General features: G+C 39.9%; 1 protein-coding gene across 1 annotated transcript in view; it reads left to right on the top strand.

Moving 5' to 3' along the window:
* PRKCD (protein kinase C delta) overlaps positions 1-23,305 on the top strand; it is a 65,548-nt gene that overhangs the window by 29,591 nt on the left and 12,652 nt on the right. The window contains exons 2-6 of the mRNA XM_062610260.1: positions 8,322-8,456; positions 12,173-12,372; positions 13,266-13,326; positions 22,301-22,457; positions 22,709-22,740. Of these exons, the coding sequence (XP_062466244.1) occupies positions 8,342-8,456; positions 12,173-12,372; positions 13,266-13,326; positions 22,301-22,457; positions 22,709-22,740 (565 nt within the window). The 5' untranslated portion in view covers positions 8,322-8,341. The remainder of the gene's footprint in view (positions 1-8,321; positions 8,457-12,172; positions 12,373-13,265; positions 13,327-22,300; positions 22,458-22,708; positions 22,741-23,305) is intronic.

Below are 23,305 nucleotides of genomic sequence, written 5' to 3'. Positions count from 1 at the left end.
TTCACATGATAGACTAGATGTCCAGTTTTGCAATTTAGCTGTGCTGACTAAATACTGGACAAATTTCTTGAACATCGTTGAGGAAGTGGGAGCTGGGAACTAGTCAGGGGCTCAGGCTTGCAGAAGGCAATCAGTGCTCTGTTCAGTGACGTAGAACCAGAACTGTTACACAGCTTGGCTCCAGAGTGTATTATTCTTGTAGGAAACAAGGGGGGTAGCTTCATCCCTTTCACCTGATAGGTTTTTTTTCCTCTCACACAGAGGGGATTGTGTTATTTAATTGCAGGAAAAAACAAAAAACAACCTCTACTTACTCCTTGTGTCAAAAAGAAAATTAAAAATTAAGCTTCCTAATTAGTCTTAAATCATGCATGCATGATTTAGCCAATATTTTGGACATGTTCCCATTTCGTAATGTGATTTGATATTGATGAATTGTTCTCTCAGAGAGCATCATAAGGATCTGGCTAGCCAGCCCCGTTGGATTAATCCTTCCATATTGCTGCAGTTGCTACTTATCAAGTTATATCAGCTTGTGCTATCAAAATAATGAACAAAGTCTTTGGGCTTCAGGCAGTGTTTCTTCTCTTGGATTTTTTTAATGTCTGGTGTTTGGTTTGGAGTTAATGAAGAGGATTCATTTGCACTTTTGTTTCCAGCTTGATTTTAGTAGTAGTGAAAGCCAGTGTGCTTACAGCGCTTTCACTTACTGGTTAGTCCTGTGACTTCAAGGAGGAAGCACAACTTGGGAGTTAAAAAAAACCCAGAAACCTATTTAAATGGTTATTTCTGATGCGCTTCTAAAGAAAAAGCAGCTGACAGTACTTCTCCCCTCTCCCCATCAGGTAGTAGTTGTGGAATATTGAAAAAGCCAACTTTGTTGCTCCAAATGTTCTTTCTCCCTTTCCAAAAAAGGACATTCAGTAAAAGATGCTTTTTTTATCTTGCAGCATATGCTGCGTAACAGCCTGTCCTGCTATTTGAGTCCAAAATTTCCTCAACTACTGATCTTTTGGTGTAAACCCCAATTTTGTCTTCCTCAGCACACTTGAAACTACTTTAAGAACAGTCAGCTGTTGTTACTGAGCTAATCATGTTACCATATGCTCAAATAAATTGGGCTGCACGTCTTCCACAAAACTCACAAAATCAGATCTGCTCTGGCTCTTGCTTGCCTGCTATCTGCATTCCCTTCAAGCTTCTCTGAGCTTTCACTGCCGAGACTGAAAGAGTTGGCCTCTTCAGAAAAAGGTTTCTGATGCTCATATTTTGAAAAGATTCTCATCATAATGATAGGGAAAACATCAGGCCTTTTTTTTGGCCTTGAGAGTGTTGGGAAAATATCAACAATTTATACTGCAGCCATAAATTCAGGCAGTTTGGGAGCTGCTAAGCATGCAGAGAAGGTGTGGAAACTTGGAAATACCCATGCTTCTGCCTGAGTGGGATGAAAACAAGGCACATCTCTTGCTGCATGGCTTATCTATATGGGTTTTCTCCAAACTCTTGCAACACAAACAGTGACAGGTTTTATTATGTCATTGTTTCTGTTTCTAGCCTTGTCCTAGCCCAACAAAAGCAGAAGTATCTGAAAGAAAATACCGGGGAGGAAGAAGAAAATGGTAACTGTTTTTTCCATGCTAGATTTGTAGGACTCCTAGAACCACTCTACATATATTACTTAAAAAAAGACAAAGTAAACTCCAAAACTTGCATCTTTCACACTAGAATTTAGTGACTATGACTGGCGTTCTGAAATTATGGACCAGAAAAAAATTGCATTTGACAGTAAATTTAACAGCAAGTAAACCGAATTGTGGTGTTAAAGTTCTTGTCATCTTTTCTCAATTTCATAGTCCTGTTGTATAATTATTTCAAAACCATTTATGAAGATACACAGTTTTAGAAATGTTACTGCAGAAATTGTAGGTAATTGAGCTGTTGGGCTGTTTTAAAGATGCTCTTTTCATGTTTGACTTTGTGAAGATAACTGCACTTTCTCAGATATTACCTAATGGATATATTTTGCTTTCATAAGTGCATAGTGCCACAGTTCTAATTTTAAATTTTATTTTGTTTGTAAAATCTTCTCCATAGGAAAGTTATCAAAATAGTTGCTGAGAAGTTTCGTGTTTCTAATTACAATTTTTTGATTCCATAAAGAGACAAAACAAATAAAGAACTGAAATAATTTAAACCATTCATAGGAGATGGTGTTGTGGTGTAGACCCAGCTGTAACTCGGCACCACACCACTGCTCACCCCCCTCCTTGTCCTCCCAGGGGAAGAATGGGGAGGAGAATCAAAAGAATGTAAGGCCCCCTGGCTGAGATAAGAACAGTGTAAAGTACAGTATAATACTACTATTACTAATAATAATGATAAGGGAAATAACAAGGGGGAAAGGAAAAACAACAATAAACACAAGTAATGCACAGTACGATTGCTCACCACCGCTCACTGACTAATACCCAACCCGACCTGAGCAGCAATTGGTCCCCCCCAGGTAAATCCCCGTAGTTTCTGTACTGGGCATGACGTGCTGTGGTATGGAATACCCCTTTGGCTAATTTGAGTCAGGTGTCCTGTCTCTGCTCCCTTCAGGCTTGTTGTGCCTCTCCACACTGACAGAGAGCATGAGACTGGAAAATCCTTGATCAGAGTAAGCATTACTTAACACACCAATATTTTAGTTGTTGGTATCAGCAGTGTTCTCAGACTCAAGCAGAAACACAGCACTGCACCAGCTACTGGGAAGGAAAAAAAATAACAGCTGAAACCAGGACAGATGGTTACACCTTAATGGCTAAACCTAAATAAAACCAAGAGCAATGCTGATGCAAAGGCATCAGAATTACCTTCTTCCTGCAGGGACCTACATGCAAAGTGTAGGCTTAACCCTGTATTTTGGAGCACACATTTCAAACCCTCCATGGATTTTAAGCTTTCAATGCAGCACCTACAGATTATGTTTTTTGCCATCTCTGGCAGCTATGAGCATTCATCATCATGATGTATAGTAATTTGGTGTTGGTTATAAGTATGTTTTTCAGGCTTTAGTTCGGTAACAGTTGTGCAATAGTTGATAGTGCCTAGGGAGGAGGGCCAGTTGATAAAGAATGCTGCAGTGCATCTTCTTGCCAAGGTTGATAACAGCAAATATAATAAGCTTCTTTTAAACTGACTTCATTTTTAGACTGTTGTCTTCTTGCAGAGCATCAAATAGAGGGAAGCTTGCAACAGAACCTGCTAAAATTCTCTGTGGACTAATCATTACTTTGGTTCAGTGAATTGTCCTACAACATAGCTATTGTTTCTTCTCTCTTGCATAGTTTCTTCTCTCTCTTGATCATAAGCTGAACAAATAGCTATGAAGGGAGTTCTTCAAGCACCACAGTGAACCTGTCTGCTTTGTGTGAGTTTCTTCTGTAATGGAAGCATAAAGCAGCATGCATAGGAACAATAAAAACACAATGCACACATTTTAATGGTGTGCACAGGTGAAGGATGCTAATCACACCCCTAGCATCTCTACTTGCAGGCTTTCTTGTATGTCGCCATGAAAGTAGCACCATCACCTTTGTAGGCCATACACAAAGAAGGAGATCATTATTCATGCTTTTGAAATGCCATGGGGGCAGTAAGTTGGGCAATAGTTTGTTGCTGTCTTTCTTGAACATCTTGTCCACTGCCAGAATGGAGGCCGGGAAACTGTAAAAAAGGGTACCTGCAAGTTGGAAATAATCTGTATTTTTGCAACTTAAAGAAAAAAGTTACTGCTGTATCTTTTCAGGGAAGCACAACAACTGACCAACAGTGTGTGATTCTGGCTACCACTGTTGGTGTTCCTCAAAGCATCTGTGTGGCCCTGGAAGCAGCTCAGCAAGGAGCTAAGCAGAAAGTGGTCATCTCATGCCATCCAGAGCATTTCTGTGAGGCAGCATGGAAAAGCCATGACCTGTGTGTGCAGCTTTATGTTCATTTGCAAGATGTTTTACAGACTGCTATGAGGAAATCGGAGGCTCCAATCAGCAGGCAGGGGTTTCTCATTTGTATTTCTCTTGGGGATATAGTCCCATATGAGTGATGGAACAGTCTGTGCTGTGTTTGGGTCCATTAATTTTTAAGTCTTTTCAGTGCTCTGTTGTTGGCCAGTGTCAGCGTTTCCTCCAGATGGTCCATTGCTTTGGTGTTATTTCTCTGCTTCATGTAAAAGTCACAACAATGTCTTTGTTTCTGGGTTGTGTTAGAGGTGGCTTGTCCTCACTGTTTATGACAAGACAGAATTGCAGCAACAAAAGAGCCCTGAGAAGTAGTGCCTCCAGTTGCAACATGAGTCCCTGATGGCTGCTGTGCACTGTTGGAAGCAGAGAAATTACAGATTTATCCCTTGTCCTTTCTATCTGTGTGGAGAAGATTTTTAATCTAATATGAATTTTGTGCTAGCAAATCTTCATAAAATAGTCCTTGAAATATTTAAGATTTTTATTTATTTTGAAGATTTTAAACCTGCATGTTACAAACACATCCATGTGAAAACTGAATATTTGTTCTACCAGCAGATGATGAGATTGACGTTGTGAAGTTGTTTCAATTCCTCCCCCCACCCACCTTCTGTGCACACTATAGTTGGTAGTAACACAGTTGATTTTCTTTCCGTATCAAACAGTCAAAAGGTCTCAATCTTAAAGCTTCATAGAAGTTACTGTGGATTTTGCAGAATCTACCCTGGATAACATGGAGCATGGTTTTAGCTTGCAACAGGGCAGATCAGGGATCCTTGGCTAAACAAAAGCGCTGGACAGCATCTGATGGTGGGTTCTGAATCAGCATGGCCATCACCATGGACTTCATACAGAATAGTGTTACTAGAGGTTTTTTTACCCTTGCACATGACTTTGAAACTGTTTGAGATATTGAACGTGTCATTTAGACTTGCAGTATTTTGGGAGTTCACATCTCAGTTTTTCCACCATTTGGTTTGGATAAAATCATACCCTTAGGGAAAACAGTTTGGCTTTAATACTTCATAGCAGCAGTACAGATTGTGCGAGTAGATTGTAAAATCTCCCTCAATTCATAGCTGGTGTTTTATAGCACTTTCAGTTCTTGACAGATAGAACTTTTAAAACAAGAATCGGTGCTTGTTCTATCACTTCTGAAACAGAGTAAAGAGGAGTTCTTGTCTAAAATGCAGCAAGCAAAGTATATGTATTGCTTTCAGTGGTTTTGCTTTTCAAATGAGACAACTTTGGACAAGTGCATTCAGCAGGGATTTTGAGAAACTTTTTTGAATTAAAATTAATATATTTCATCAGTTTCATTGGCAAAAACAGTTTCAGTGGGGTATGTTTTTATTTATAGTTCAGCCGATACTTGTCAGCTATCTCACTGTGTATCTTAGCATAGACAAGGACTGGAAAATGTGTCTGAGAGGTAAATCCAAACCCTCTTTTCTCAATTAACCTCCCTGCATCACAGTATAGCATGTAGTATATACTGAGATTTTGCATGAAGTAATTTAAAACCTCTACTTCTGTGAAAAAAACATAATGTATATGGGTAGAGAAAGTTGGCAAGAACAGGCAGTTTGTTATGTGAAAGTAAGCTGTTGAGTTTGTTGCGGGTTTTTTAAGCTATTGTTAAATAGAAAAGCAATAAGTTGCCTTCAGTTTTTCACAATGACTTTGGACTAAATGCATTTGAACATCATCAGAAATTCTGGGATATTGGTGTTTTCTCCTGACTGCTAAACTGCTTGTGTGTAGCATTTCTGAGTATTTGAGATGACACTGGAGCCAAGTACTATGAAACTAAAATAACCAGATCCAGAACAAAGAAGCAGAGCTGAAATTGTGGTTTTTGCATGTATTTGGCCATTAGAAATCAGGAATATTGTGGGATTATTTAGAATGCATATGCACTGTACCTGTTTCTATGGTATCTGTTAATCTGGGGTTAAAGAGGTAAATGTCAAAGCCTTCTATTCTGTTTCAGGACTAACGCTGGCTTGAGTCATATGGTCTGAGTGACATCAGTGCAATTGTTAGTTGAGTTTTGTCTGTACTTTCCAATTTTTCATTAGTGTAGTCCCAGACTTTACTGGAAATTGTGACTTTTAGCTGGGCTGTCCCTTCCAGCCAGAATTATCCTGCAGTCCTGTGATTCTGTCAAACAAACTTTCCATGCTGACCTACACAGCTTGTTTCTACCTATGGCCTAATTGGGTCTTAAAGCTGTTTCCCCAGAGGTGCAAGATGAACATCCATACTGAGTAGTAACCGTATGTGATCTGGTGTTGGCAAGTCATGTGGCTGGTCACTTGAGGGTAGTTCCAGACATACTGAGCACAAAGTCTCTTGAGCAGCAAAAATATGTTCCTCATTGAAACTCTTGATGAGCACTGTGTTTACATTGCATTTGTGAAAGTGAGGTATCAGATGGTATGTGTTAATCTTTGCAAAAGCTGTCTGTTTTTCCTTCTTTGTGAGGTCATCTCAGTCTCCATTCTCATCAAATGGTGCTCCAAGCTGCAATAACCGCTGGATTAGTGTGGGAGGATTGTTAACTTTATTGTGAGTCTGGACGACCATCTGCATGAATGTGAAGTATAGTCGTGGCTTTTAGTGGGATAAGCAGCGGTGCCAAGTAATCCTAAACCTGCTTTCTAACTCTACAGAAGAGAAGGTAGAGAAACAGTTAATAAAAACGAGCTCAATAAATGTTGGAGTCACAAATTTCTTCCATTTATTGAGAATGGTCTCCGCATAGGGAGATCATGTGATGCAAAATGATGGTGTCGGATGCTGTATGCTGTCTTGCTGCAAAGACTCTGATTTCGCAGTCTTTTATCTAAATGACTGCTCTGGGCCTCAGGAGATACAAGAGGAATGTTAATTGCTTCTCAGGTCAATGTCTTTACACTAAAAAATGCAAGCATATGCAGGATTACTTGAGATGTTCTTCCTAGTGCTGCTTGACCGAGCTGGCTAACACTCTACAGTCAAAAGGCCAGCTCAGCCCAGTTTCAGTTTATGGTTGTTTTCTCTCATAATCTCTTCCTGTTACCATGTTAACTCTTTCCTTCTAGTCCCTACTTCTCTATATCCCTCATTTCCTTACTGCAGTAGCATTCCCTTGCTATCAAATGTCTGTTTTGTCTTACCTTTTGAATAAGTATTTTGAATTCACAAAGCAATGCTGACATTCAAGCTTCAGGGCTAACTCCATGGAGGAAGGTGCTGGGAACTGTAAACTGAAATCTGCTCTATGTTCAAGAGCAGTTAAGAATGAGGGAAGACTGTAGTGAAAGACCAGTTTGTTGACTTAGAAATTATAGGTGGTTTGGATTCTTGCAATTCCTGACCGTTTAAACCAGGTGACACAGTAGTGCTGGAGGTTTTTTCTTCTTCTCCCTCTTCCCTTTGCCTGTATTTGCAGGTGTGGAGGCTTACAGTTTGAGTCACTAGCTCTGTGATGCTTCCTAGGAGTAGTACATTGCACCTGAAAGCAATGCTTGAATAGAAGTATTATTGATGTTACAAACATTGATAAACTCATATAAATTGCAATTACTTGATCATGCTTAAGGATACGTTACCCTTGCTGCACATCTGGTAGTGGTTCTTTGCTGCAGTGTCCAGAAACTGTATGGAGGTTCAGTAGTTTCTCAGATAATCTTTACGAATAAAATTAATTTAAGGGGTTCTTTTTATCATTTGATTGTCCACTGAGGTGCCTAGAAGTCTGGGAATTTTTGAGGCTCTGTAGGAATTAAGAAAGGAAATGATGTGTACCTAAAGAGCAACAAAATAATGTGAGTTTTAGATGGTTAATTTTGCTTTTAGTTCTCCTTGCATTGTGAGAAATGCTGAGAAAGGAGTATCTGAAACAGCCAACACTCTTCTCCCTCTTTTCTCCCCAGCTCACCCTTCATTCCAGGTGTAAGGAAAAAAAATGTTATTAAAAACTATTCTTATTTTATAAGAATGCTTAATATTTGTGTGTTAATGAAAATGGTCTCTGTGTTTGAAAATTGAGCAAAGGCTATGTCAAAGACATAACCGTTACTTACTTTTAACAGGATATGGTTAAAAGGGTGTCTTAAACTCAGTTTTTGGCTGTACATGTTACGGTTTTTGTTTCAGTACATGCCAGTTTTACTTCAGACTCATGGTCTCAAAGCCACATTCAAGATTTGCAGGCTTTAGAGTATTGATTCTATCAGTTATGATGGCTGCAGAGAAATGTGCCTCACTTTCTTACAAGTCTCAGAGCAGGTCTTTCATGCTATGTTTTTTTATTTACTTCTTTCCACTTAGGTTGTGTATCACTGTGAGCAATGGCCCCCTTCTTACGGATATCTTTCAACTCATTTGAGCTGGGACCTATGCAGAGTTATGGGGAACAACTCCAGCCTTTCTGTGCTATCAAGATGAAGGAAGCATTGACTACAGGTGAGGTTACAAACGGTGATGCTTTTCTGAATGTAAGTTTTTGAGAAATACTGTAGTCCTCCTTAGTCTGTGAATGCTAGTGCATCCTCTTGTTCCAGACTGCGCTTGCAAAACGTTTTCAGGGTAGAGAGTGGTGTAGATGGATACTGTAGAGAGGGATCTGAACTGCAGCAGGTGTGAGAGAACCATCCTCAAGCACAGGGTAGTAAATGATCTTTCTTGACTTGGAGGATAGCTAATAATGAGAAGTATAGTTTGGTTTTGTAGTGACTGAGACAGTTTGGCAGAATGATTTGCTTGGAATGACTTGCACCCAAGGTCTTGTTAGCACCTCCATCACCAGCAGGCCCTCAGTCTTCAAAGACCGCTTCTTTACAGGAACTGGTCCAAAGGTTTCTAATATTTTGTGACATTTAGCTAGAATGCAGCTCTGTAGCCAAACAGGATGAGAGAGAGTTGCTGTACTGGGTTAGACTGCAGCCATCTAATCCTTCATTGTGGCTCTAGGGCTTCAGAAAACATCAAAGAATGCAGAAAAGGGTGAATTTTCTTCTTCCTCGCAACACAGTTGGGCTTTCCCCTTATTGCTGAGGTAAAAGCTGCATTTAGACTTTAAACACAAGGTATGGTGCCCCTTCCAGAAAACGTCATCAAGCACATGTGTTAAGCTCCGAAGAAGCAGTTTCCTGGTCTGTGGGGAGAACCTCTGAAGTAGTGGTGTTGAAAGTGTTGGAGCTGCCAGAATGTGTGAAGAGGTGGAAGTAGTCTAAATAAATCCACTTCCCTCCATCGCCCCCCCCAGCTGTCTGCTTTTGAAAAGTAGAATTGTCCCAACGTTTCTCCTCTCTGCTCTCATGTAGTGACAGGACAAGGGGTAACAGGTTCAAACTTAAACAGGGGAAGTTTAGATTGGATATAAGGAGGAAATTCTTTCCTGTGAGGGTGGTGAGGCACTGGAATGGGTTGCCCAGGGAGGTTGTGAATGCTCCATCCCTGGCAGTGTTCAAGGCCAGGTTGGATCAAGCCTTGGGTGAGATGGCTTAGTGTGAGGTGTCCCTGCCCATGGCAGGGGGGTTGGAACTGGATGATCTTAAGGTCCTTTCCAACCCTAACTATTCTAGGATTCTATGTGTCTTTGAAATACTTAAAAATAGAGGAGGATAGTGCAGCGAACCTTGGAGCAGTGACTGCTGTGGGTAATCAGGAAAAGAAACCGATGCTCCCGTTATTCCAGATCTTACCAAACTGATAACTTTCTTGGATTTGCATGCTAAAACATGATAAGGAAGAGCTTACTCTATAGGAAGAAGAAAATAATTTGCCTAATGATTAGGCATTAAGCCAATTTGAAAATACGTAACATGTTTGGAAGCCTTTAGTGTTAGCAGAAAAAGAAAGGAGGGGTAAGAACAGTGTTCTTAAAGGCTGTTCTTTGCTGGCACTTTGCAGGCAGGCACTATGATCCACGACAATCTTGATTTTAATGATTTGTAATTGTAATTATTGATCTTAATTACAAAAGCAGCATGGTCAGTCTCGAAGTCATTGCCAGCAATTCAGATGACTAAGTTTTATGTGGGGTAAAAATGTATATAGTAACTGATCAAAGCATTTATTAATTGGGACATGGGAATAGGGAGAGTCCTGTGAAATAGTTCTTTTCCCCTGTAAGAATCCTGCAAAGAGTATTACTAACTTCTATAAGCTGCTGCTGTTTCTGCAAACATTGAATTATTATCAGAGGTTCTGCAGCTCAGAATGCAATTTCTCATATTCCCAAGGATGCCTTCTGAAGTGTGGCTTTCTGATGAAAAAGACTTTTTGGCTTTAGCAAGGCAAAAAATAGGCTAATGTAAAAGCTTTTTTGCACAGATAGTCTCCTTTTAATCCCCCCTCACCTTTGTTGTCCATCCTAATAATCTCTAAATCCCCTTTTCTTTGAGCTTTACTTATCTATTTTCACTATAAAATTTCCGCATTTTGCTGTAGTTAAATACACCACATACAGGACTCTGGCAGTAGGCTTGCACTGCTAAGAATTTGAGTTTTTCTGTCTGCAGAGTTCCCCAAATTCAAGATAAAAGCTTTTGACTGAGGAGGAAAGCTCAAGTTTGCTTTGAAATGGAGGAGGTCCTCAGGTGGCTCTTTGTGGGCATTTCTGAGCATTTCAGCATGCCCTTTGGCAGCAGGCTTAGGTCTGCTTGTCAAAGAAGTAATTCGTAATGCTGTTGTTGGCAGGCATTCCCTAATAAAGAAGTACAAGAGCGCTATTTGTTGCTCTTGTTTGGATAGATCAGCACAACTGAGTGTATCGAGCAAGTCATTAATGAATGAACACAAACTTTGCCTTGAGTTTCCAGAAAGATTTTAAAATAATTAGTGTTTAATTCTTCCTTTGTTGAAGTGAATGTAAATCCTATTGCTAATTTTAGGAGACAGACCACACTGCAGCTTCTTGGGGAAGGGTCCAACTACTTAATTTACTTTGCTATCATAAGAACAAATCACACACTTAGGGGAAAAGTGGATCCTTCAGAGCTGGAGAGGCACTTAGAAAGCACTTTTATTGCAGCAAACGATCATGATAAATAGCAGAAATTGTGAGGAATGTAGAAAATTATATTCGGTTACCTGAGGACAAACGGGGAAAAAATGGCTCAGCAGCAAATAGCAGAGGAAAAGTGGGGAAGTGGCATCGCGTGCCAGAGTTCCAGTGAAGAGCTGGATGTGGGTGCTTAGGAGGCAGTATCATTTTGGATGTGTTGATGGAATTACTAAGAGAGCCAGATCTAGAAATATGCTAAAACTTGTTCTCACAGTTGTTTTTTGTGCCTGAGGTAAGGACGGGAAGAAATCACCTTAACTGGTAGCAAGAGAGACTGAAGCTGTGTATTAGAATTCTAAAACACCAGATTGGAAGGGATCTAAAGGATCCAATCTTTTGGCAAAAAGTTAAAAAATCCACCTAATAAGAATAGTGAAACACTGTAAAACTCTGAAGGAAAGAGTCTGCTTTTATGGAAGGCTGGGTAAATGTTAAAAAAAAAGGAAAAAAAAAAAGAGGGGAAAAAAAGTTTATTTGAGGTCCTTTTAGCTTTTTCCTTATTTAACTAGACAAGGTCTGCAGTTGCAAAAGAGGATAGACAAGGCATCATAATGTCCTTTAAAAAGGATATTAAGTAGTCGTGGCAGAGAAAGAGTACAGTGCTAAGGGAAGTGACTTACGAATAGAAGTGAAATGCTGGGATAACTTGGAAGTAGACTAATGAAATGTGGACCCTTTAATCTCTCAGTCACTGGTTTCAATTTAGACTGGATCAGTGGAAGCCATATCTTAATGTATCTTGTAGTAGTAGCTATCCACTATGATCAGAGAACACGTCATGGAGACCGATACCAGAAAGGAGCTATGCAAATATGCCCTGTCAAGTTGTGACTGACTAAAGCAGCTTCTGAATCCAGAATGCGATTTGTTGTCCCTTTTGGTCTCTCTGGCTGCGTGTTAACACCTTCACTGCCTCTGTGTGTCTTGTTCATCAGGGTGAGCTTTGCTTTCCATGAACTTAGAAGTTTAACTTTGATCCAGCCACAGTACAAGATGTGTAATAAGCCTGCTTTGGGTTACAGTACAAGCATTCTCTCTTTTACTTTATCCTATTACATACTAAGCCTACATTATTTGATTTTACAGTTTCTGTCCTTTTTGTGGCTTTCAGAGAGAGGAAAAACTCTAGTTCAGAAGAAACCTACCATGTATCCAGAATGGAAATCAACTTTTGACGCCCACATATACGAAGGACGGGTGATTCAGATTGTTCTCATGAAAGCAGCAGAAGAGCCATTATCTGAAGTGACTGTAGGTGTGTCAGTCCTGGCAGAGCGGTGCAAGAAAGGCAACGGCAAAGCAGAATTCTGGGTAAGGAAGATTAATTCCTTAAACCCTCTGACCTGGTTATGTTGCTTTCAAGCTGAACGGATGCCTTATGCCTTTGAAACTTTGAGTGTTCAATCCCTTTAGCATGCGTGGCAGGGCTTGTAAGACAATTATTTTAGCAGCATTTCTAAAGCAGATAATGTACAGTCAAGCTTCAAGAAATTGACAATAAAATCCATGGCATTAGTAGCTGAAAAAATGGCACATATCGCGTTGAGTGCCTGTTTTATGAAGCTTAGTAGTTTTTTATAGCAAATAGCAGATATTTAAATTGGATCTGATCATTGTAATTCATCTAGAGAACAAGGTGAAGCTTATTCTAAGACATTTCCCCTTATTATTTCTTTTTTTTTTCCCCAATAAATTTTAGTTGGCTTGATGGTGCTGTAATGGGGGTCCTTTAATCCCCATTTTTGTTTGGTATCTTTTCTTGCTCCTGTGTGTTGGGCTTGGGTTGGCGGGGATTTTTTTGATTCCCAAGTTGTATTTACTGTACACTCAGGGGTACTTTGCTCTGTGCTGAAGTAAAGACTGAATCAGGCTCTTCCATGCTTAATAGCTTCTTACCCTTTATGAAGGCAGTGCAAATTGAGCTTATTAATAGTAAAAGCAGAAGCCAACAAACTTCTTTGCAGAAATGTGAAAGGACACGCAAAAACAATGTGAACTTCAGCTGCGCTGAACTTTTGGGTAGACATCAAAGCAATGCAGCTCACTAGTAAAAGCAATAGAATAAAAGCCCGATTCAGCTGCAGCAGTGAGATATGGAAGAGGGTTGTATAATAGTTATTAAATATTTGATTCCCTGGAAAGAACTGATTAAATTCTTGAGAGTTTCAACCCCTTACTTCACTTTGGTATCTTTCTTCCCATAGCTTGACCTGCAACCTCAGGGGAAGGTGCTGATGGCCGTGCAGTATTTTTTGGAAGATACAGGTAATGCCAACTGTTTATTTCCTGTCAGTTACATAAAAATAAAACTTTCTTTTTCACATTCCTTTTGTAGAACACAGGATGGAGCTCACAAAAATCACCTCTTGTACTCAGTAGAATTTTTTAATTTTATTAATTTACTTTGTAGGTTTTCTTTGTTATGTGGCTTCATGGCTGCACTGGTTGATTTATAAATGCCTTTGTGCTTTGTGTTGCTGTTGCATTTAGCTGCTTTTATGTCCTTAATATGTCTGTCCTCACATTTTGATGTGATAGAAAAAGTGTCCGTTCCTTTTTAGGTGCAGAGGAGTCAAATTTCTTGTTCTAGCGTGTGTGGGAAGCTTTTTTTTTGTTTTCATTTGTGGATTGGAGAAGCGAGTCTGGGTTTTCTGGGACTCAGATGTCACTCACTAATCATGGAAACTGATTGTAGCAATGAATGAATGGTTAAGTGTTAAAATGCAAATCTAGCCAATGTTCTGCCGTATCAGTTTAAATGTGAACAACCTCTGTATGTCAGAGATCTACTGACTATTTGAAAAACATATTAGGAGGTAAGAGAAGATGGTTGATTATGAGAGGAGAAGCTTTAAGTACAATAAAACCAAGTATTTTGGCAGGGATTTGTGTATCCGTGGAATCCTTTCCTAAGGGAAATGATGTAAACCTCACAACTTGCTTATTTAGTGGCTAAAAGTTTCCCATACCAGAAGTCATGAAACCGTTATTACTTGACAATTGAACTGGTCTGCTGTATTAGCCTATTGGTCTTACGTGGTTTAACACCACTATGTGTTTGTAAGTAATGAGTGGAAAGAGTAAGTAGTAAGTTTTAACGTGTTGATGGTGTGGGTTTCTTTTTCCCACAGAAGTATACAGGGAACATAGTTCTGCACTCATAGAACAAGATAATTGTGAAGTTACCATACGTTCTTGTACCTATGTGCAGTCTGTGTAGCCGTTACTAGAAAAGCTTCTAAAGATGGGATGTGACATGCAGTAGGTGATATCTCAGAGTTGACATTTTATATTTGTAATGGCAAAAAAAAGCCATGTATACACTCGTTATTTTGCTCTCCTTTATGAAAACTTAACTCTTTTCAACCAAAATTTCAAAACCTTGTGTGAGTGAAGAGCCTGTAAGAACATTTCTCTGAAGGTCAGCAGCTCTCTGTTTATCCTGGTTTGCATTCCAGGTGTTGTGAGCCACCTTATTAGAAAATCTTCACCTTGGTCTTTGTCACGGTTTTCCTGTGCAGGGCAGTTTCATGGGGCAGTGGTTTTATAGGAATCTGATTTATTTAATAAGACATACAGAAATCCATTTGTCTAGGCAATATAAAAGCTTCTCAACCAAAACTGTACAAAACCAGCTTCAGTATTCTCAGTTGCTTATTTGATGAGGCTGGAGCGTATTTCCTTCCCTCCACACACACGTGAGGAATGGTAGAGATGACTTAAGTGAAAACCTGCAATGATTTGCTATTAGTAGGAGGATAATACACATGTCCCGTAAGTACTAAAATCATTGTACTTACTTATTAATTGATATACTTTAAAAACAGATATAATGTTCTTGCAGTTCTTTTCATTGCCTTTATTAGGGATTGCAGATTATTATTTAGGCAGCGGACGAAGCCTAAATACCAAACAGATCATTAAATCATGCAATCATACTTTAATTGGCAAGTTAAGTATCAAGTGTTATGCATTTGTTAGACCTTCTATTTTGCAACAGCTTCCTATTTACCTTCTTCTTTATAGAAAATGAGTCACTGATACCTTTTTGGTAACTGAACCACAGAGTCAGTGGAAACTCCTTTTCAAGACATCTATACATGTACATTTTGTGAAGGAAAGTCACACAATCTGGTATTTGCAGAGGTTGCATCAAATGCCAATACATTTTAACACACTAATCCTCCTCAAAGTCATAGACCTCCATCACATCACTGTCTGTATACTGCTGAACAGGCAAACATTGAATGATTTTTGACTTGTTGCACTGTTGTGTTTTCTCTAGTGAAATTAGCAGTTACTAGTGTTAAAGCAGAGAAGCTAGTGCATTACAGGGATGTTTGTATTATTAACTTCCATTCTTCACATTGCTAAATAGTTGAAAGCTCCAGGATAGTTCATGTTCCTTCCTATGCACATACCATTTTGTTTTCTCTGTGTACCTCTCCATACAGAACTGTATGGTAGCTGTGTTTCTAAAATACTAAAAAAGGCTTGTTCTGAAGCTGGTATTTCAGTTGTTCTCTGGTTTATTTGAAGGTATTGCTACCATTAGTATCCTTGAGTTATAGGTGCTACCTTTTGTTTGAAAGTCTCCAAGCACTTTGCAAAAGTGGCTGATTCTTTCTTCAGCTTCTTTTGCAAACTAACGCTGTTGTTTTTGAAATCTTCCTTCTAAGTAGCAAACATTGTGCATCTTAAGAGAAAATGACTTTCCTCTACTTCAGTGGTAGGCAGCAGCATTGAGAAGTAAGTGTGCTATTGCTCCATTATCAGATTTATTATTAGAGGAAAATACTCACTGAATAAATTGCTATTAAAATCTGCTTTGTGGTAGGCTACACTGAGGCTTTTCATTTGTACATTCATTTTGCAGACTGGGGCCTGGGCAGTTAATTGAGGGCTATATATGAAGTCTTCCCAGTCTTAGAGGGTTTTTTCTTTCTAGACCCCATTAAACAGGGACTGCAGAGCCCTGACATGGAGCTGTCTGAGAACTTTCTTGTCTTCTGTCCTGTGATCTGAAAAGAAGTTAGTGCTGGAAATTTAAGTTTTTCTTGTGATGTGCAAGACATGAGAAAAGAGTGTCGACCTCCATTTTCATGTCAGAATGCTGTTTTCTCTCTGCCCCTCCTTCTCTCGTTGTAGTATTGAATCTAGGTTATAATTCTGTACAGCAGCTTTAGTTTTAATAGGTGGGAGTTGCAGTAGGTTTAGTGCTTTGCCTGGTCTTTGTTTATTCAAATGTAGTTAATGACCTTATCGAGAAAGAAAACCCAGGATCACGGAGGTGGCTCGCTGTACTGCTGAGAGTCTTGTGCAGTGTTAGCAGCTTTGGAAGTATGTGTGTGTGTGTCTTGGGTTTGAACTCTGAATTGCTGTTCTGCTGGCTTCAGCTTCCTGGAGAAAGGGTTAGTGAACTCGTCCCTTAAAATGCTATTACATGTATCAGAAGGTGAATAATTTGCATGTGGACTTTTGATATCTCAAGTATCTGGCTTTTGGGAGAGGAATGTGAACAAGAGAGCTGCATTATGTTTTGAATGTGTGTTGCTTTGTGTGTTGAGTGTTGGGGAAGCATGAGACTTCTGAATTTTCCTGAGGCAGCTGTGAAGAATATCAGGGTGAATAACAGATTTGCTGTCACAGTCTGCATATTGTAAGATGTAAGATTTGAAGAAAGTTTCTCTACGGGTGAGGTATGTTGGGGAAGGATTGTCATATTATTAGTAAATAATAATGATAAGGGCTGAAAAGGCAGAACTGGGCCTTATAATTGTAAAAGTTGGTATGATTTAATCATTTAACTGAGAAAATACTATTTCTAGAAATGTGGTACATGTGATAGTTATTCAATGCACTGTGAATCTGCTTTAATCTGCATCTAGAAGTGTGATTGTTTGATATAATTTCTTTAAGAAAATCAAACATTTGCAGATGTAGTAATTTCGTAAACAGCAGTGTATTTGGTTGGTAAGGTAACCAACATATTGTGTAGAGCAGAGAAAAATCTGTATAGCTTGTATGTTCACAAGGAATTTGACTTAGATGTCAGACTTTTAAAGGCTGGTTTTACTGTGCCTGTGTAATTTAAAAATGGAAAAAGATAAACCCCATTTTCTAGTTTATTCCCTGTTTACCACAAGGAATGAGATACCTGCTATCAGTGCAGAAGTGTTAACCCAAACACTCATTGAAATTTAAAATAGAAAGTACTCTGTGGGGCGGAGCACAGACTGTGTTAGTACAGTGTCTGTGCAGATGCTGTGAGCACCACAAAGACCATAGTGTGGGCATGGGATTTTTTTCTCCTGAATTGAAAGGCAAGGCTTGTTAAAACTCTGGTGTTTTGTTTTAGCACTTCTGTAAAAGACCATTGATTTTATTAATGCCTATGAAAGGCTAGTTCAGTAGAGACATGCTAAAAGCAGCTGCAGAGCAGTCCACCTCAGTGCTCTGCTGAACGCTAGTCAAACCAGTAGTAGGTGCTGGCTTGGTAGCCAAGGCAGGACTTAATTCATTTCTTTAGAGAAGCAGGCAAGAAGTCCACATCCTGTGGGTGTCCAGTCTCTGTGCAGAACTAAGAGTAACATAGAATCATAGAATAGGGTTGGAAAGGACCTTAAGGTCATCCAGTTCCAACCCCCCTGCCATGGGCAGGGACACCTCACACTAAACCATCTCACCCAAGGCTCTGCCCAACCCGGCCTTGAACACTGCCAGGGATGGAGCATTCACAACCTCCCTGGGCAACCCATTCCAGTGCCTCACCACCCTTACAGTAAAGAACTTCCTCCTTAGATCCAATCTAAACTTCCCCTGTTTAAGTTTGAACCCGTTACCCCTTGTCCTATCACTACAGTCCCTAATGCAGAGTCCCTCCCCAGCATCCCTATAGGCCCCCTTCAGATACTGGAAGGCTGCTATGAGGTCTCCACGCAGCCTTCTCTTCTCCAGGCTGAACAGCCCCAACTTTCTCAGCCTGTCTTCATACAGGAGGTGCTCCAGCCCCCTGATCATACTTGTAGTCTAATGGTAGAAACATGTATGCTATCACATGTAGTATAGTAACCTTTCATAAAGGTTGTACTAAGAGTTTGTAACACCATTTTTGACCATTTGTGCTGACTTCTTGGGGTCGAGATGGATGATTTATTGTGTGCCAGCTTTGAGAGCAAATAGTATTGGCTTCTACAATAGCAAACTATTAGTATTGCTAGTTATTGTCAGCAGTGTAAAATCCGCAAGTACTGGGAATGGAGGAGATACTTTTTGAGTCAGAAATATGTAGCAATATTAATATTCTGCCTGTAAATGAAATGTTGTGATGATCACAAAACTCAAAATGATTTAAGATAGCAAGTTCATGTCACAGAAACATAGCCTTTTGGGAAAGTTGTATTTCTGTAAATGGATTGTTGGGTTTTGGGGTGGCTTTGTACAGCGGATCTGTAAAGCAGTCCTCTCCAGGGTGAGGTTAAAGAGCAGAGATAGCTCATACCAGGACAGTCTCCTTTGTCAGGGATGAGCTTTCCTTTTTAATGATTGCTCTGTGAGATTAATATTTTTCTTGACCTGGAGGTGCACTTAACTTGCAAACAGCTCCAAGTGCAAGGCCGGAGAACAGCACAAGGGAACACTGAGCAGACATGTAAGTGGGGTTTGTAATTTATACAGTTTCAGGCAAATCTCAGCTTTGAGTAGCCAGTTAGCTCAGAAAACGTTTTGCCTGATTCTGAAGTCCCATTTCTCAGTTTCCGACAGTGGCAGTGTTATCTTTTCTCTGTTCACAAACAGAACCGTGAAGGGAACAAGTTAACGTGGAAAATGAACTCTGAGCAGAGCAAATACTTTTTCTGTTCTTTCTTTTAGAAAAATCTAGTAGGGTTATTCTGGAGGTTGTTTGCTTTTGTCCTTGAGCTTTCGAGGTTCAACTGGGACAATTTGACATCTCACCTTGAAGTTTATTACTGTTCAGCAGAGCCCTAGCAATATTGTTTTAGCAAATGTTTTCCAGACAATGGGCTGCGTGTTACGTTAGTGGCTGTGAAGGCTGTGAAATACACAGGAGGATGGTGCTGCAGTTACGTGGTGTATATGGTGGTGTGTTGCAGCACTTCTGGAGAGCTGCACTGTCGCTTCACAGGCACGCTTTATGGTTTCTTAACGAATATACAGCACAGAGGAGTTCTGGGTGCTTTTGTCAGATCCCCTGCATGTTTTGACAGGGGACCTCGAAATACGTGAGCAATGTGTCAGCGATAAATATTAACCACAGCTCTCAACAGAGGAAATAGATTATGTTTAATGGTGTGTGCTGGGTCCAAAAAGATTAATTTCAGGGCCAGGCTGCAGAGGTCACTTGGATTCTAGTTGCTGATTCAGCTGCTTTGTACATGACTGTTTCCGTGTGCCAGCCCTAACAAGCTTTTCATCTGTGGAAATACTCGTTGCTTGGAGGGGGAAGCAAAGACTTTTTCCTTTGAGTTTCTTCCTACATCGCCCTCCCCCCCATCTCTCCCCTGAACTTAAAAAATAACTTCTCTAGAGTGATACACATTAAAGGTACTTTACACGTTAATGATAACTTGTTAACATGCCCATAGTAAATTGAAATGAACTGCGTTATCATTTCAGAGCCATCTCAGCTCAGGTGCGCTTGACTTGCAGCTGCTGTCCAAACCTCTCAGCTTCTGAAACACACAATGTTTTCAGCTATACTTGGATACATTGGTTGGGTTTGGCAAAGGTATTTCATAAGGCGGCTGGTTGGGAAGGCTGCGTGTTCTCGCGTGCAGATACTGAAGGTTTGCTGTGCTCAAAGATTCTTCACCATTAAAGGATATGTAAGGAAAGTGGGGGTTTCCTCCTTTATTTTTCTTTTTCCTTTCTTCCTACAAACTGATTAGTTTCTTAATGACTCTCTCAAAAACAGATGCCAGTCTTGCATATTTCTGTTAAGTTTGATATCAGTGTTCCAGATGGAGGAAACACCAGGGTTTAACATATCATGATCAAGTTTTGTCAAAGGCTTTTGCATGCAGTATCAGCAATACTAAATTGCTACCGGTGTTTCAGCATAGGGAGAAGCTGGGTCCTGTTCACCTGGTGAACCCTGTTAGTTCCTCACTGAACACTTGATTACAGACTTCAGGGAGCCTTTTGTCTCTTAATCTGCTCCATCACAGGTTATCTCTCAGAATATATGCTATGAAGCAATACCCCTTTCTCTGCTTTGTTGCTGTTACTGATTAAGCCACCCTTAGGAAGACATCACTTCATGCAGCAAACAGTATGAAGACTTAGCAACTTGTTTCCTTTGTGCACACATTTCAGTGTGGTTTCCTTGAAGCATTTGAGAAACAGTGGGTGAGGTCTGTGTATTTGCTCAGCAGGATTGAACAAAGAGATAGTACTATTTGCAGACTTGGATGAGCTGAAGTGCAGCAGCTGATGGAAGTTTTTGTTGGGTGAACTCAGCAGCTTGTTTGAACAACAGAAATGAATCCTGTTCCTGGAGGGGAAGAGGTAACTCAGTGTTGTATGTGGTGCCAGGGTGTTGTAGCACATGTTGTGAGCTCTCTTTAGGGGGAGGCAAGATGGGTTTTTCTCTGAACCAGATGGCCAGTTTCTCAGAAAAGTGCATTAATACCTAGTAGCAAAACCCAGGGACCTTTTCTGAGCTTTCTTTTCATTAATAACCTTAATCTTTCCTTAATCTCGGAGCTGACGTCCTTCCTTTTGTAAGACCATACATGCTGCTGCAGGCTGGCTGCTGTTGCATGTGCCTGTTAAATAAGTTCAGGACACTCAAAATGGTATCAAATGAGAGATTGTATTCCAGGTTCAGTGGTCTGTTGGAACAGAAGCGGTGGCAGGCAGCTAATGACAAAACCCAAGTGCAGCTAGCAGCAAGAAAAGCAGAGATCCTGGGTAACTTTGGAGTAAGTTCAGGCACTGCAGTTAGTGTGACTTGGCAAAGGAATCAGATCTCTTTCTATCGATATAAAATAGCAAAGCTCTTGCTGATACTGATAAAAGGCAGCAATGCAATGGAGCAAATAAAACCCAATTGTATTGGCAATGGGAAAAATGCTCTTCTGGCTTTCTTTTTACTCTGTTGTTGTGGAAACTCCCACCCTGCAGGCAGCAATTTCCTGTTAGCCTAAACTTTGCTGCACTTACCCTGAACTTTGCAGCACTTCAAATCTATGAACCGTGTCTGTGTTTCTTCCATATGGGGACCCACAGGCTGCTGGCCAGAGCTGATGCAGTCAGCAGTTGATCAGCTCCTCATTGCAGATTCAAGCTTTTAGCTTTTCCTGCTGGATGGGATTGTCCCTCAACAGCTCCTCTCTGTTGACAATAAGCAATGTCCTGGGGTTAAATTACCAGTTATCCAGTCTCCCTTAATACACCTTCATGGGGTTACCTTTGTTACAAATGCCTATTATTTTCAAAATGTAAAAGTAAGACTGCATAGTCTTAGTTGCAGCTGAAAGATTGAGACTCAAAATACTCATTTTTGTAAGAGAAACTCAGAAATGAGGGGAAATAACTATATTTGTAATGAAGAACCTATATGAGCCAATGAGGTTTATTTTTCATTGACGTTCTATTTCTTGGCTAATACTATATATTTTTTCTGTGTTATACAGTGTTAGATGCTATGGAATGTATGGTAGCATGTACTCTTGTTACTATAGATTATATAGTGCTATATACTGTAATCCCATGAGGGCTAGGAGGGGAAAGGAGTGAGCCTGAGACATGTTGACAGACATAGCATCAGCATTTTGAGGTAGCATAATGCAAAGGTCTAATTGAAAATCTCCTTTGTCCTCACTCCTTAATGATCATGGAGGCTTCTGCTGAAGGAGAAGTCCCTTCTGCTTCCAATGAAACATTCACTTCTCTTGCACATAAATCACCTAACATATAGGAGCGTATATTTTTTGCAAGAAACAACTGTGGTTGTCATTTCTCTAGCAAGACTGAGCTCCATTCCTGCTTCTACCTCTTGACTTGCTTAAGGCTTCTTCTGAATGTGGAAGTGCTTGCAAACAAGGCACAGAGACCCCTTAGGAAGCAGTGTGTGCAGACTGAAAGTCTGAAGAATACAGGTGTAAAATAAAAACACAAGTCTGAAACAGAAAAACAGACTAAACTATTAGAGAAGCAAATATTAATCTTTGTAATGCTTGAAAGTATTAAACATGTCTTCTTGTCTCCCCCGTAGACTGCAAACAATCAATGAGGGAAGAGGAAGGCACAGTAACTATGAACAGGAGAGGAGCTATCAAGCAAGCCAAAATCCACTACATCAAAAATCATGAATTTATTGCTACCTTCTTTGGACAACCTACGTTTTGTTCTGTCTGCAAAGACTTTGTATGGTAAGAAGGAAACACTAAACTTCCCCTACCCCCATTAGGTTTGCATCCTAATTTGCTGGCCTCTCAAAACACACTGTCTTATCTTCTAAATCTTGCTTTCTAAAGACAGAGGATTCTGAATAGCAAAATTCAGACCAGTTTATTAATTGGACCAAGTATTTCCATAGCCAAAGGCTTGATTGGTTGACATGACCTTTTATTCCAGCAAACATATGGGGTTTTTATTTGCTTCTTTATCATTTGTTTTTCAGGGGACTCAACAAGCAGGGGTACAAATGTAGGCGTAAGTTGACTTTTTACCTTTTTCTTGTACTACTCTCCAGCTGAATCTGTAGATCTAGTAGTTACTGTTGAAAATTTCTGTTAATATGCATGGCACAATGCATTATCCACAGAGGTAGCAGTAGATGTTGAACATCAGTTTTGCATAATAACCTAAGGCTGTCTAATTATGATTTCCAGTTGAGATTCTTAGTATCAAGCTTTAGATTTGGCTGTTCTTCTCATAAGTGTGTAATTTTGTTGAAAAGTTGCACTCAGTTCTGACAGAAGTTTTCGTGAAGCCTGTGCTAAAATTAATTACAACTACTGAGGGGTTTTATAGCTTATTTGAAAAGCATTTTTGACTTAGCATAGATCTCTGCGTTGTCCAAACAGTAGGGGAGATATCAAATGGCAAAACTCATGAGCATGATATTATCTTTCTGTTATCAAATGCTGGTGGCATTGCCTAATGGGAGTAGATTTAGTTTAGCAACTGAGTTTATGCTAAAAGAAAATGGGGTGAATCAGCTTTAAAGAATCATCATCTTTATAGAAAGGAAAGGGTTCGTTCTAGGTACTATGAT

The sequence above is a fragment of the Pezoporus occidentalis genome, unplaced genomic scaffold (genome assembly GCF_034315485.1).
Source record: "Pezoporus occidentalis ecotype Australia unplaced genomic scaffold, CSIRO_AGI_Poc_V1 ctg145, whole genome shotgun sequence".
Taxonomy (NCBI): Eukaryota; Metazoa; Chordata; class Aves; order Psittaciformes; family Psittacidae; genus Pezoporus; species Pezoporus occidentalis.
Note: the sequence above shows the minus strand (reverse complement) of the source record. Positions and strands in the feature narration are given on the sequence as shown.